At 47.0% G+C, this 14454-nt stretch overlaps 2 protein-coding genes across 4 annotated transcripts in view; both read right to left on the bottom strand.

Moving 5' to 3' along the window:
• Positions 1-9356, bottom strand: part of ttyh2 (tweety family member 2) — a 50012-nt gene extending 40656 nt beyond the window's left edge. Inside the window, exons 1-2 of one of the 2 annotated variants that reach the window (XM_035613281.2) lie at positions 9022-9356; positions 8699-8823 (exon numbers count right to left, since the gene is read on the bottom strand). In XM_035613281.2, the coding sequence (XP_035469174.2) occupies positions 8699-8823; positions 9022-9292 (396 nt within the window). In that variant the 5' untranslated portion in view covers positions 9293-9356. The remainder of the gene's footprint in view (positions 1-8698; positions 8824-9021) is intronic. The other variant, XM_047327721.1, reaches the window with a different exon arrangement.
• Positions 9357-10705: 1349 nt separating this feature from the next.
• On the bottom strand, positions 10706-13635 carry rpl38 (ribosomal protein L38). 2 transcript variants are annotated; one of them, XM_035613598.1, is made up of 5 exons: positions 13509-13635; positions 13282-13308; positions 12641-12701; positions 12036-12158; positions 10706-10774 (listed from the first exon to the last, which is right to left on the bottom strand). In XM_035613598.1, exons 2-5 carry the CDS (start codon positions 13282-13284, stop codon positions 10749-10751), a joined length of 213 nt encoding a protein of 70 aa, XP_035469491.1. In that variant the 5' UTR covers positions 13285-13308; positions 13509-13635; the 3' UTR covers positions 10706-10748. The 2 variants fall into 2 exon arrangements, with proteins under 2 accessions (XP_035469491.1, XP_035469492.1); XM_035613599.1 differs by having other exon boundaries at positions 13282-13350; positions 13509-13545.
• Positions 13636-14454: the final 819 nt, after the last annotated feature.

Here is a 14454-nt window from a genome sequence, read left to right on the forward strand (position 1 = left end):
TACTGGAGCAGAATGAAATGAGGTACGAGGGGGGAGACGGAGGATGCGCCGCACGTCAAGACGGATGCAAATTCACAGCCGTCTGAGTGGTACATAAGTCCGTGCCCTATGCTGAGTGCCCATTCAAAATCAATTTTTAATACACAAGTGGTGACCATAATTAATATATAGAGATGGAGAGCACCGCCGTCTGTTACTGTGCATCTGCTAAGCAGGACTAAGTCATGTAACGGAGGAATTCCAGAAGATTGAAGTGGTGCTAAACGCACGCTAAGCGTCATGAAGTGGCTTCCGCGAGCATGGCTGCTCCACAGCAGGTGGCGGACAACTGTGCGTAGGTGGAGATGGTCTCCAGGCACAGTGTGACAATCTACTATATATGTGTGTGTGTGTGTGTGTGTGTGTGTGTGTGTGTGTGCGCAGCCTGAAAGGGCAGTGACCTTCCCTGAACATGACAAGGGTTAAACGGGTGTCAGGTCAGTTCGAGAGAGAAGAAGTCAGGAAGTTCCACCTTAAAGGTCAAAGCCCTGTGAGCCGCAGGAGCATCTCCTTACTGGAAGGAACTCATTCGATTGGTTTTAGTCTTTCACTCTTCTTGTAATTATTGTAATTCTTAACCCCGTTTTCTTAAATAGGCATTTCCTGTTACGCATCCATACAGACGAGGGACTCACAGATCAAAAACACATCCTGATTTTTAGTCCCGTACAGTTAGCATGATGCAACGCGAGATTATCATAAAATCCTCAAATCCATCGCCTCCAGATGGATGACATCGACGGGGTTATTATTTTCCTTAAGGAGAGGTTCGACCGAAAGTAGCTGGAACTTCTATTCCCAGGAGCCCTGAAGACCGTTGCCTTCATTTGGGCCACATAGTCTTAAGACCGGGGGAGATTAGGGCAAAAAATGAGCCTGCTGATGCGTGATCAACCAGTTCCACTCCAGTCCACCAAGCAGCCATAACGCAGAAGACTATAGGACAACAAAGGCGCTTTATAAATCAGTCGATCCGAGAGGAGACGAGCAGTATTAACAAAGCCGATTCAAAACACTCGAAATACAAGACTTTGAGTGAGGAAGCAGATTTTCCGAGCTATTGTGGAGATTGGCCTGCTGGAGTATTCGATCAAGCCCCAACCCAAAGCTTCCTGTACTTCTACCCCCCAGATCAGGGATATCTGGGGGGGTCAATAAATGGATTCCACCCGTAACTTAATCTAGACCCTGGTCCCTGCGGTGGAAGCGAAATGAGTTCATTCCAGGCGTTGAAAGGCAGCTTTAGACTAAACAAGGGTCACAAATTTACCCACATTTGTTCTTGAATACGTTCTGAACTGCACCGTATAATACGGCACTTTACACAATGAATTTGAGCGAAGGCTGCGAAGTGCCATGGGAAATCCAGTTCTGTGACGGCATCGCCACGTGGTTCTCCGCCCCCTCGTCAAAGATCAGTGGCGCGGCGCCGCCGCCTGTTCCACTCTGACACACAGGTGAACGCCCCTGGGACCAGGGGTCTTTCCAGCAGAGTGCACTCGGCTGCGCCTGCCCCTGTTCACAGCTGGGACGCCATTAAGTCCCGGCAAAGTGAACCCAAGGGATATGAATGAGATGAGAAGGGGGGGAAAAAAGGATGGGATGAAGGGATTCATGGCTAAGGGAGCCTTTAAATCTGTTATGCCGCTTGCTCTGCCTTGTTGACCTCAAACTTTTTTGCCGTGACAAACTGAAGGTCTCCGGGCTTCGTGAGCTGCGGCCCCCTGCTTGTTTCCTGTGGTTTTTACACTTTAGCCTAAAGAGAAATGTTGGGCTTATTCCTGTCGTGCAGAACCTCATAAATCTCCCTCTGGCATCTGCTCCTCCTGTGCAGGCCATCATGCTTACGGGACATCTCTGGAGTGCAGCGGAGCTTGTTATCTGCCCGTTTCCATGACACCCTCGCTGAACCCAGAGCCCGAACCCTTCCCCCGGCGGAGTCAGGGGTCACGACTTTGATGGTACGCCCCCCCACAAGCAGAGAAAACACCAACAACCCCACAGCTTCCGCGCAGGAGCAGACTTTCATTGTTGTTGCCGCTGGAGGGGAATGCGGCAGCATGAATCCACTTGTCCCAGTCCACGCAGAGCTGGGGAGGAGAGAGCCGGCTTGATCTGACCTGCGAAAGGCCTGTTGATCAACAGCTAAAATGACGAAATGACCCCCCCCCCGATCCACGGATAGCCGTCACCGCTGTCACATCCTGTTTAAATATTGTTAGATCAACATGAGGTATGGACATACTGCCTTATTAGCGCAGACCTCGGCCATACCATCCAGCCAATCAGGTGATGCTAATTACCGGCTCGGAGCGCCGGGGAGACAGATTGGGGTTAATGACCTTCTGTAGAGCCAGAGGCGACAATGAATGCATCTTTTGTGCACATGCATAACACAAACGAAGAATAAGTAAATGGCCGCATGGGGGCGGGGGGGGGGGGGGGGGGGGGGGGGGGGGGGGGGGGGGGGGGGGGGGGTGTACGTTATCACTGCTACCGAGGCTGAGCTGATGTGTATCACTGTGTATCAACAATGTATTACCAAATCATTCACGGAAACGGGGAGAGTCTGCAGGTAGGAGACGGGAGCGTGGAAATCAAACACGGCAGACTTAAGATTGATTTTGGTGGAGGAGGTAAAGACGACTCGGTAAATTACCTCCGCAATCAGAGCGGCCGTGACAGCTGAACAGACGAATGGATTTTTCTGTCCTTTGGCGTTCCTAGTTTTCCATCACACAAACTTAAACACAGTAAACACAAAGGCATCGTTTAAGCATTTCGTCGTAAAAAAAACAAACAAAAAACACTGTAATTGTGGTAATAAAAGCAGCATTGAGCGATGAGCGATCAGACGGATGAAGCACGCATGGTGGTGTGCAAGAGTGTGATGAGAAGACAATAACTGCAAGATGAGGCAATGATTTCAATCAATCAAAGTGATCGCGCAACTCGCATGACACAGAGGAGAAATACTTTATCCCCACGACTTCGCATGTATTCTCTCAAAAACACGACGACGCGGCCATTTACATTGGCACGGGGACGTGTAACATCAGTGAACAAAGGGGGGGGGGGGGCATGTGTGAGGGGAATGATGATGAACACAACAGAGAATAAAAAAAAAAAAATAAAAACAGAAACACGGGGAAAAAAGGAAGACAACAGTAATAGAAAACAACAACCCCAGGATGGTTTGGAGGAGGAGACTTTCTGGATGCACTCGGGCGGAACATTAGTTCCCGGAGAATCTCTGTGAGAAAAGCCACTGACGCAGAAAGGTTGAGTGTGTTGAGAGTGTGTGTGTGTGTGTGTGTGTGTGTGTTTTGCTCCTGTAACTGAATAGTATGACTGGGGCTTGTTCATTTCTGTCGTTCCCTTCTAGGCCACGGCAAGAGCAAGTTAAAAGCTTTTCAGCGGAAACTCGTCAGAGCGGGACATTTCAGTGACCGGCGCTAGAGATGGAGGGAAGGGAGGATGTTGTGCAAGTCGAGGACCAATGATGCGCCTCTCGTGCAAAAGAAGGACATGTATGTTCTATTATCATCCGCGATTGAGAACAGGAAGCGTGCACTGTTAATTAAACGGGCAACACAAAAGGTCTTTTGCTTTGAATTATCACGGAGAGGTAAATTGTTGTTCCCGCGATGTAGTGGCTGAGGAAGAAATCACACCCTCGCCGTTTGGATTGATTCCCCGTAAACCTCCTCTCACGATGCAAATCTTGAGGCTCGATCTGCGGCACAAAGGAGGAGGGGGTCCGCCACTGAGCATCCAAAAGGGAAAGGTCGACATGTACATGAAAACGGACGTGGTTGCCTGCATTCTCCGGACTCTCCAGCAGGCCGCGACTCGCCGGTTGCAACAAGGAGTGCGTTTCTACAGAAGCCTGTGAGAAAATGACTCGATTACCTGACTCATGACGTCGGCAAACATTGTCCTGAGGAGTTGATGGTTCAATCGCGAGTTTCAAGTCTTCTGCGACACAACGTGACGTTCATTTTGTAAACGATGGTCCGTCTAGAGCGAAAAAACCAAGACGGCGCTGGTCAAAGAGTCAAACTCGAGGGCTTTAAAACGGCAGCTCACAGAACAGACGGGCGACGTCACGGTGGGTTGCCGCTCGGGGACGACCGTGGAAATTCTGTGAAGGAGCCCCGTCGTCGGAGAACAAAACCTGCCCACTTATTAATGCAACCGGTTGCCTGCTTTACTCTTTCGCCTTTAACCATAGCGATCGAGTCCCGAGTGGCCACCGGAGCCAGAGCATCCAGACTGGGAACAAGGGGGAAACAGCTGGGCTGGCTCAGTCTAAAGGTGAACAAAATAAATAATAATCCACCTAATTGATACATTAGAGCTCTTTTAGAGTAAGTAAAAACCCACACTATGCCAGACTACTTCTTGGCCAAGAGCAGTAACTTCCTGGAGCCTCTGCAGAAAAGCGTTCCAGTCTTTATGCAGAGCTGCGCTAACAACCCGCCGACTTCATTCTTTAACGTATTTAAGTATGAATACTTGCATACTTAAATATATATATGAAAATATACCAATCTTTTCATCTTACTCCAATCAAGAGAAGCAAATAACCATTCCTCACAGACCAACACTGCAACATGATTGATTACACTGAGGACCAGGGATTTTTCTTGGGAACATCTCAGCTAATTGCTGCGGAAAAGAGAAATGGGGCCTAGTTTCTCCTTTTCTCTCTGGGGCGATATTGGCCCGGCCGGCTCTGAGAACAGAGGACTGACACACGCACTATGAACGTACCCACGGTTCAAAGAAACAGAAGCACCACTGTTCCGTTTTCTAATCCCATTTTTTTTCTTTCTTTCAAATCCAGATCACCAATAAGATGTCGCTACCCACCGGCTGCCCGGCCACTCTCCGTGTCTCTCGGCAGGACGGGCGTCCACGCGGCGACGGGGCGCCAGAGAGTATCTGGCACAAACTCCTTTGGGTCACAAAGCAGGAAATGGGAAGGGAAGTCAGATGGACCAGGACCTGCTGACCCACACATGATGTCTGGCACACAAACACACCCGAAGAGTCACGTGCATCAGTTTTTGCCCTTTTTTGTCTTCTTCATTCCGAGTCCACCACGGGCAAATAAAGGAGGCAGAGGATGGAATGCATTTCGCAATCACAGCAGATTTTCTCAGGAGCATGTGCGTCCACGCAGAGAGATCATCAACACGGGACGCTTCTTTCCACAATACTGGAAAGTCAGTTTGAGAAAAGCGTGTCTGCGTCCAACAATTCCTGTAGCTGGTCCAAACCAGACAGTCCGACAAACACGCCCCGTGAGAATTGAGCATTTCATAGATAACGCGACAGGAACATAAAGAGGAAAAGCTTTTTTATTGTCAGAGGAGAGAAATTAGAGAAGTCTGGTCAGGTGATGCAGCTAATGGGAATTCCTGCAACTGACAACAGCAGTGTCCGACTAACACACACACACACACACACACACACACACACACACACACACACACACACACACACACACACACACACACTCTCTCTCTCTCTCTCTCTCTGACAAAGCACAGTGAGAGACCCTGACCCCTTACATTCCATCCCATTCAATGGCCCAGAGCCAACAGAGGAATTCACCAGGATTGCCCACACTGCACCCGGCCAATTACAATTCCACTGACGAGGCATGTGGCCTGCGTTGAAGTGCTCGCTAATTCTCCACAGCGGCGCAAAAAAAACGAAACAGTTATAAGTTGATTACAAAGCTCATTTTACTCCTGCTGATCGGAATTCTATTGAACTGAACGTTGCAATGCAGCCGATCGTCACCCACAGCGAAAACTGGAGTGCTGCAAAATCCCCCGTTTACATTACTTCACTGTCTGAAGCTGCTTTCGGACATTTGCCCGAACTTCTACGGACGTGCGAACGCCAATGTCCGCAAATGTTGTTCCATACCATCCATCCATCGTCTACCGCTTAATCCATTCAAGGGTCGGGGGGGGGGGGGGGGGCGGATGGAGCCAATCCCAGCTCACATTGGGCGAGAGGCGGGGTTCACCCTGGACAGGTCGCCAGCCAATCGCAGGGCCACATACAGAGACAACAACCGTTCACTCTCACATTCACACCTACGGTCAATTCAGAGTCTCCAATGAACCTAATCCCATTCTGCATGTCTCTGGACTGTGGGAGGAAGCCGGAGAACCCGGAGAGAACCCACGCATACACGGGGGAGAACATGCAAACTCCACGCAGAAAGGCCCTGGTTGGTTTGAACCGGGGTTCGAAAGTGCTAACCCCTACGCCGCCGTGCAGCCCACTTTTCCCTACATTTCAGGAAAAGGGTCCAACTAAGCCCATGTGCGAAACAAAGCAGGAAAATCTCCCAATGCCGAGCAAGTGTCCGCTCTTCCCATGTTCTGGGAACTTTCCCGCAGTTGTGAACGCGTCCGACTCCCCAGGAAAATGCCAACTTTCCGTAACAGTTCATGTCTGAAAAACAGCTTCGCAGTGCTACTGCTGTCACCTACAATAGGTTGCGGACCACATTAAACTGATTAACACTAAATAATTGAAGAATAAATCACAACTTAACAACTGTGCAAGAACGTACATCCAGAGGAAACACATCAGCGGTTTTCCCAGTTCCTCGTCCTTACGTTACATTAGTATTGCTGCTAACGGAGGGGGATTCCACAAAGGAAGGACACGTAAGGGCCTGAATAGCCTTGCATCCATCTGAAATTGTGTCATTATACCTTTTGTGCTTTACAGAAAATCGTTCTGACAAAGTGGGAGCATTTAAAGGCTCTCTGCATTGTGGGGGTGGGGGGGGTGGGGTAGACGGGAGAGGAGCAGGAGCGCAGATGTGTCAGAGACGAGGCAGAAACAAAAAGGTCGTGCTGACGGGGGGTTTCCCACCTCCGACCGACCGCCTGCGCATGACTGTCTTCTCATGGAGGAACTGCTGCTCTCCTGCCGAGACGCGCCGGCCTCCCTCCCTCCCTCCCTCCCTCCCCTCGCCCGGTGGCCCCGAGTTCTGCTTCCACAAAGCTCCTGACAATGGAAATTGGCAGCGAGAGAAGAAGAAGAAGAAGCATCTCTCTCTCTCTCTGTCTCTGCCTCTTCTTGCAACCAAATGCAACATTGAGGCAGTTCAGTTGTGCCGCCGCCGCCGCCGCCGCCGCCGCCGCCGCCGTCGAATATCTTGCTGTTGAAGGGATGGCAGCTGAGAGTTCAGGTCTGTATCATTCACAGCTAACGGACATCTTAGACACACTTTGGCTGACGTGTGCTTCCTTCTTTGCACCAAGGAGGCAGACAAAGGGAAGCAAATCATTATCATGGACATCCGTGGAGCACTGAGCAGCAAAAGAGACTCAGTGTTTTAAATTCAGGGGGTGGAGGAGACCCAAGTTTAGCCCAAAAAAAGTGAGTAACTGTCTGGTAGACTTGCATTCACCAGGTTGGCCGGGGACACGATGCCAGATGAATGTTAATCGGCCTCTGAATGCCGGGACGTGTAAACAGATCAGTCTTTCCCTCACAGTTTTTGTCATTAAGGCCGTTTACCCAACCTCCGAGGAGCCCGAACGTCAGTCACGGGCTTTTTTTCCCCTCCGAAGAGCAGACTTATTGCCTTTTTTTAGCTCATTCAAAGCGGTCACAGTCGCTCGCCCGACCTCAGCTCCACCCTGTTTCCCATATTCTTGTGCAGTCGTGATCACAAAGTACAATCAGATAATATATCACAACGCTGTGTTCGGTGACACTACAGCGCATGGTGTCTAGACTGAACCGACTGGGAACACACATGTTTGTGTGTCATTTCTAACCGTCTTTCTGTTATTTCACAAGTTGAAACACATCCAAGTCTTCATCAGGTCCCTCAGGTCCCCCCCCCCCACGACCTCCCTTGGAAGTCCCTTAAAAGTCATCCGCTCCGACCACGGTGTAACTACTACCGCAAAAGCTGTAACCGTGAAAAATTTAACAGTCGCCATAATAAACATTCATAGAGTATTTGACACGTGTTCACAAGAAGGTCATCAGTCATCCGGGCAGTCGATCCCCCACCCACTTAGGGAAAACAGTCCTGTCACCGGCCGCCTCTGGAGTCAGGTGGGAACCACTTAGACTCCCATGGGTGAAGAACACCTATAGTCCAACGTTCACCTTTACAACTGTGACACAAGTCATTTGTCCCACTTAAAAAAAATGAATGATGCCACTTTAAAGGCGGGTACCTCCCAGACACTAGCAAACAGCAAATCTAAAACTAATATTTTGATTATTATTCCCTTTTTTTTTTATTTAAAGCACGTGACTCAATGTGATGATGCCAAAAAAGGAGGAAGAACAGTTTTTAGAATCTTCCACAGATCTGTGGAACTGGATGCAGCTGCTATAATAAATGTATAACATGGAGGTGGACATGTAGACATTGTTATGGGCCACTTTTATCATCAATAATAAAAACTATATGAAATTGGAATAAAAAACATAAAGTGTGATAACACAAAACACCCTAGTCATATTTAACATCATACAGTATGATACAATGGCGTTATATTCATTATAAGCACACTATGGGGATATTGTGTGGCCCCCTTTCACTTGGCCCATGCGCTTGGCCCCATGCGCCCCTTGTCCCATCTCCTCCTCCACTGACCTGCTGGTAGTTCTCCTCCTCGGGCTGGAAGCTGTTGTCAATGGGCTGGAACCTCAGGTTGATGTGGGGGAAATTGTGGAGCCAGTAAGTCCACCAGGGCGCAATGTAATCCACCCGAGACATCCCTGCCCCCCGAGACAGGGGAAAGAAAAAGAAAAAGTTAGGGCTCCAAATGCCCAAATTAGCGCCTCTCTCGTTACTACAGTGCCGGAGATCCTAATAATCCAGTCTCGGGTCATACAAAGGGCTGAGACAGAGGCATGCTCGTTTTAACTCAGCCACAACGCATGAGCCAGAAGAAGAAGAAGAAAGACAAAACGCACGCCAAAGTCCCCGCAGAGGCAAAGACAAAGCGAAGAGGGGGCTGGCTCCAACAGAAACGAATGGATCACAGTGCGTCCATGTCTCCGCGTCCGCGTCTGGACCCCGCAGCTTCTCTCCGACCGACCGACCGACCGACCGACAGCTGCTCCGAGCGCACAGCGCAGTCAGCGGCGGGGACGCGCGCCGATAGAGAAAAGGGCTCGGGACATGAGGGGACGCGGGGGCGCGCAAAGACGCCGCTCCAAAAAGGGAGGATTTGGAGAGAATCATCCGAACATCTGCCGGAGGTCAAACTGTTCGTTGCATGCACATGTTCACTGACGATTTATATCATGTTCATCTCGTTTAATTGTTAAAGTGACGTTTTATTATTAACTCAGTGTAATTAGCTACTGTACCGCCACCTGGTGGCCAACTGATACAATTACAACGAAACTTAACCAGAGTAGTTTTGTTTTTTTCATACATGGACATTTGCTACGGTAAAGCAAATACTTAGTACGTTAAAATTAAATATATAAAGAGTGATATATGGAAATATGTGCAATTGGTCACAGAGTTACAGATGTTCAGGAGAAAATGTCCTCATTAGTTTTATATTAAAAGTTTGTAGAATAGGTTGCACAGGTTAAACCAAATTATATTTTAATAAAATGACTATCGGGCAGAAAAGAAGTCTCATGCATTACTAACAGGCTTTTAGACATTCAATATTTGACAAGGTTATTAAACAGATCAAATTCATTTTGAAGGACAAATGACTTACTGTAATTTATTCATGTAATTGGTCAGAACTTCATGGACATGAATTTTGTGCCATTTCCTCGAACAGCTCCTCATTACTTCTGGGTTCTCCGGCTTCCTCCCACAGTCCAGAGACATGCAGAATGGGGTTAGGTTCATTGAAGATTCTAAATTGACCGTAAGTGTGAATGTGATTGTGAACGGTCGTCCGTCTCTGTATGTGGCCCTGCGACAGGCTGGCGACCTGTCCAGGGTGAACCCCGTCTCTCGCCCAATGTTAGCTGAAGATAACCTAGGGGAAGAGGCAGTGCCGCTCTGCTGGGAAAACTTGGGTTCTGGTTTTCATGTGGATGTTAATTTAATAAGCACAACTTATATGAACCATCGTGCAGACAAGTTCACCTAGCGGCAATATCCCCCTGATGGCACTGGCCTCCTTTAGCAGAGTGATCGTCCTGCCACTCTGTAAAAGTAGTTCAGGAATAGTTTGAGGAACTCGTCCAAAGACTCGGCCTCCACTTTCCCCAGATATCTATCAGATCCACAGAAACTCCGCCTCAGTTTTGATGCCAACGAGACCACAGCGCAACTTCAGGGGTCTTGTGGAGCCGACACCTCCAAGGGTCAGAGCTGTTTAGGAACCTCAAGCAGGACACGCACAATATTAAGCAGGTGGTTCTGATGTTGCGGATCAGCCAACTGGCACTTATTTAAGTGCAGCAGCACCACCTACAGGTTGGTAAGTGTCGATGTGTCGAGGGAATCTTGAAGCCTACAGAATATTAAGAGCCATCAACATTAACCAACAATTATTTGAGCTGTTAGAACGAAGGCCAGTGACACAAGATGTCAGATCTGTCACAAGATCTCACATCTTGTGTAAAAACTTCAGATTCATTTTTTTGTTGCAATACATTGGACAGACCACAGACAAATTACTTGGTTTTCCAATTTTTATTACAATTATCTGTACATCACGGATTTACTTCAGCTCCTTCACAGCCAGACCTGTAGAGAGAAAAGACAAATGTTAGAAAGTATTGACAGACATTTGGTCCTGACTAATGGACAGAAACCAGTTGATTACAACAAACACCATGAAACATTCACCAACATTTAACATCTGAGACTCAACCGACTTACACTAACACCGCATTTACATTTTTAAACATGGCGGCTTGTACATGAAGCTTTAAAGGTTGTTAAATGACTGTACACAACATTCTTTTGTCAAACCCACTACAAATGAATTACTAAACTGAACGCACACAATTCCAGAACATTATACGACATAGTCACTGCAGTCGATGAAGACAGATTAGAAAGCGCATCAGCTTGGAGGATTTCCAAGGAAGACAGATGCCACTGAATGTTTTATCAATGTGTTTCCCCCTGGACAAGATCTACATCATTTTCAGCCGTTCAACAATTACACCACCCATTTTCCAAAGCAGGAAAAGTAGCTTTGATGCAGTTTTAGACCTTTGAACGTCCTCTTTTTTTTTTCCACCACTGAACAGCCACATCACACCCAACAGTTAAAAACCAGCCACAAGCTCGTTCAATTAAAGTAATGAAACGGCTTCAGAGCATTTCAAACACCGAGCCCCAAACGCATTCCCTTATTCCCTTTAATTTTAAACCGTACAAAACAACGTTTTTACTAGTAGTTTTTTACTAGAAGTAAATGCATTTGTTGCCAACCAAGATGAGTAAACTCAACACGCATTGAATAAATTCCTATATGGCAAAACATCTGAAATCCTTTTTGAATCTTTTATGAACGATCTGAATCCTGCCTTGTTGACAGTGGGTCCTTAAACCTATTTTTAACATTGCAGCTTTTTATTTTTTACAGTGCAAGACGACGACAACCATCCCTCAGCAGATGTGTCAACACATCTGTGTTGACACATATGTGTTGAGCCATTAACAATATGGCTCAGTATCAGTAAAGCGATTAACTTTGAGCTGCAGGGAGCAAAATCTCAATAATTTCACCGGTAGAACTTTGTTTTGTTTGATTAATGTGGCCACTGCCGCTGATACGAATGGCTTTTATGTCTATTAATAAATGGAATAGACAGTGGGGCATTTGGGCATGTAATGAGAGCGTGTCTGAACACTTATCACAGACAACCACATCAACCCTAATGTTGGAACAAGATAAACCGGACCATCTCGGGAGCATGCACTAAGCCACTAGACGCTGCTACGCCTCGGTCACCGAGTGTTTGTTTCACTTGCTCGCTGCATCAGTGGTACTGACCTGGTGGCAGTGACTGCTTGAGCTTCTCAGCCTTCTCCTTGTCTGTGATGACCAGTGTGTACAGGTACCTGCTGCAGCGCACCTTGAACTTGACGTTGTCCTTGTTCTTCTTGATCTTTACGGCTGGAGGAAGACAGTCAAATGATTATCATGTAAAGGGACAATTAACAAACGGTGCAATATTTATTCTCCATGTGTAACTATAGCTACTGCTCTGTATACAGCATTTGTGTATCTTTTTTTATATTTTGTTAATTTTGTACATGCCTATTGCTTTAATAAATTTCTCCCTATATTATTTTGTCCACTTCGCTGCTGTGATGTCAAAATGTCCCCATTGTGGGGCAAATAAAGGCATATCTTTTCTTAAAAGCATAAATGCCAAATATTCTCAGGTGGCCGCATCTCATAACATGATTTGCCTTTTTACAAAGACGTATGAAGGAAATGGCCATCTGATATATAATTCTGACTGCAGAATGTACACGCCAACGTATATTTTGATTTTCTTTTTAATGAAAACCATTCACAGGCGGGGACGTCGGTGGGTCCCCTGTGCTTCTGGAGTCGGCGTTGTACGGCGCAGTACGAAGACGTTAACTCACACTTGGCATCCTTCCTCCTGGCTGTCAGAAGGAAATCCTTGATTTCTTCTATCTTGCGAGGCTGTGGATGAATAAAGAAGAAAACAAGACAAGAATAATCAATCACCATTCAGACATGAGCATTGAAGCCCAACACACACACACAGACAGACAGACAGACAGACACACACAGAGTACAGCGACGTGGTGTTAGTGGACCGGTGGAACTGGTGTTTCTGTCAAACATCCGAAACCCAGCACTAGGTCCATCCTTGTTCTTGCAAGACTGTGAAATGCATCACGGGCACAGCAGCCCGAGATGTTTGGACGACTTGCGGATACACAAGAGCACTAAACACGAGCATCCCCACCGGAGGTAGAAGCCAACACCACCCGCAGTTCCCCGCCAGGTTTTTTTTTTTCTAAACTGCAGCTCCTCGTGCACCGGATGAACGAGCACCGCCACACCGAGGCCGCTCGGCCCGGGGGCTACATGCTAATGCTACATCCACAATGCTAATCGCAATTTTAGCCTAGCCACCGCTGATGTAACGCTCAACATTGACACTGCGCGTTACGGTGCACACGTGTTCACGACACACAACATCGTCGGCGACGCAAACGCAACAACGTCGGCGTTCAAAACGAGAATGAATTCTTACCATGCTGCCGAGGGAGCGGACCGGGCGCTGCGGGAGAACACAGGGAGAGACGGCGTCAGTCTATCGGTTCTAACCAAAAGTGTCACAAAGTAAATAGTTATGTCGTTGTGTAGCTGCTCGAGGTGTTAATTGTGAGTTAGAAGAAATGCGGGTGTAAGTATTAGTGGTGAAGAGGATGGATGATGATAAAAAATGTGTGTTTATTTGCGTGAGGACGTAAAACTCACTCAGTCGGCCGGCGAGGGGATGGAAAGGGGTTGAACTTCCGGTTCAGAGGGAATTTATACGCGACTACGGCAACCGCGGAGGACCAGAGTTACCCGAGGAAAAGCGATTCGCCCGTTGTGCGGTTGCAACCGAACAGTGTGGACCTCGTCGAATTTGTGGTTTTTAAAGTAAAATTTGTCTTAAAGATTTAGTACAGAAGAAGAGGACAGAGGGAAGATGGCCGAATTGGGTCCAGTTTTGAAGGTTAAATAAAGTAAATAAATCCAAAGGCATTAAATCAGCAGCTTGGTTTTGAGAAGAATACTTAATCATATTAAAAAAAACTGCATCATTAAATATGTGACAAGTCCAAGAATGTAATTTGAAAGATTTTAAGAATCTATGAACAAAGTCCATTTGCTCCTGATTCAACGCCTCAGGGTAACTATGACTATTTTTGTAAACTTAAGTGTTGCTTTTGGTTATGTTCAAAGCATCAAACTTGCATGTAGCTTTATCTTTTAATACCTACAATAAATGCAGAGAACCAGACCTGAGTGGCCTCAATGGTAGCTACGCACATCAGTCAAATTACAAATGAAAACATAAATAAAATATTGTATGGACTTAAGGTAAATATATTATAAAGTATGTCAAGTAAAATACTAAGGAGATAGATGTGCATGCAATATGAATCTGTTCTACTAATGTTTCAGAAGTCAATTGTGTGGACAATGAAACTTCACAGGTGACCCCTCCAAATGCTTGATCTTGCCAGAAAAAAAATTAGGCAGTAAGGTTTCAGACAATAGTGAGAATAAATCTCATGTTCCAATTAAATACTTTTTCACTTTTTAAATGGATTATATTCACACAGCAGGTTGAGTCAATGCAGCAGGTTTATCTAACAGCCCAAGGTCAAGACTGCCCCCTGGGCGAGGCAACGTCCCGTCGATAAAGGGATGA

This window comes from Scophthalmus maximus, chromosome 16 (genome assembly GCF_022379125.1).
Source record: "Scophthalmus maximus strain ysfricsl-2021 chromosome 16, ASM2237912v1, whole genome shotgun sequence".
In the NCBI taxonomy this organism is placed as follows: Eukaryota; Metazoa; Chordata; class Actinopteri; order Pleuronectiformes; family Scophthalmidae; genus Scophthalmus; species Scophthalmus maximus.

Excerpts from the sequence above, each read along its gene's own strand:
- rpl38 (XM_035613598.1), bottom strand. Across the intron at positions 12,159-12,640 it reads CAGGAGGAAGGATGCCAAGT|CCGTAAAGATCAAGAAGAAC; the intron begins GTGAGTTAACGT and ends GTCTTCCTCCAG. Across the intron at positions 10,775-12,035 it reads CAAGCAGTCACTGCCACCAG|GTCTGGCTGTGAAGGAGCTG; the intron begins GTCAGTACCACT and ends TTCTCTCTACAG.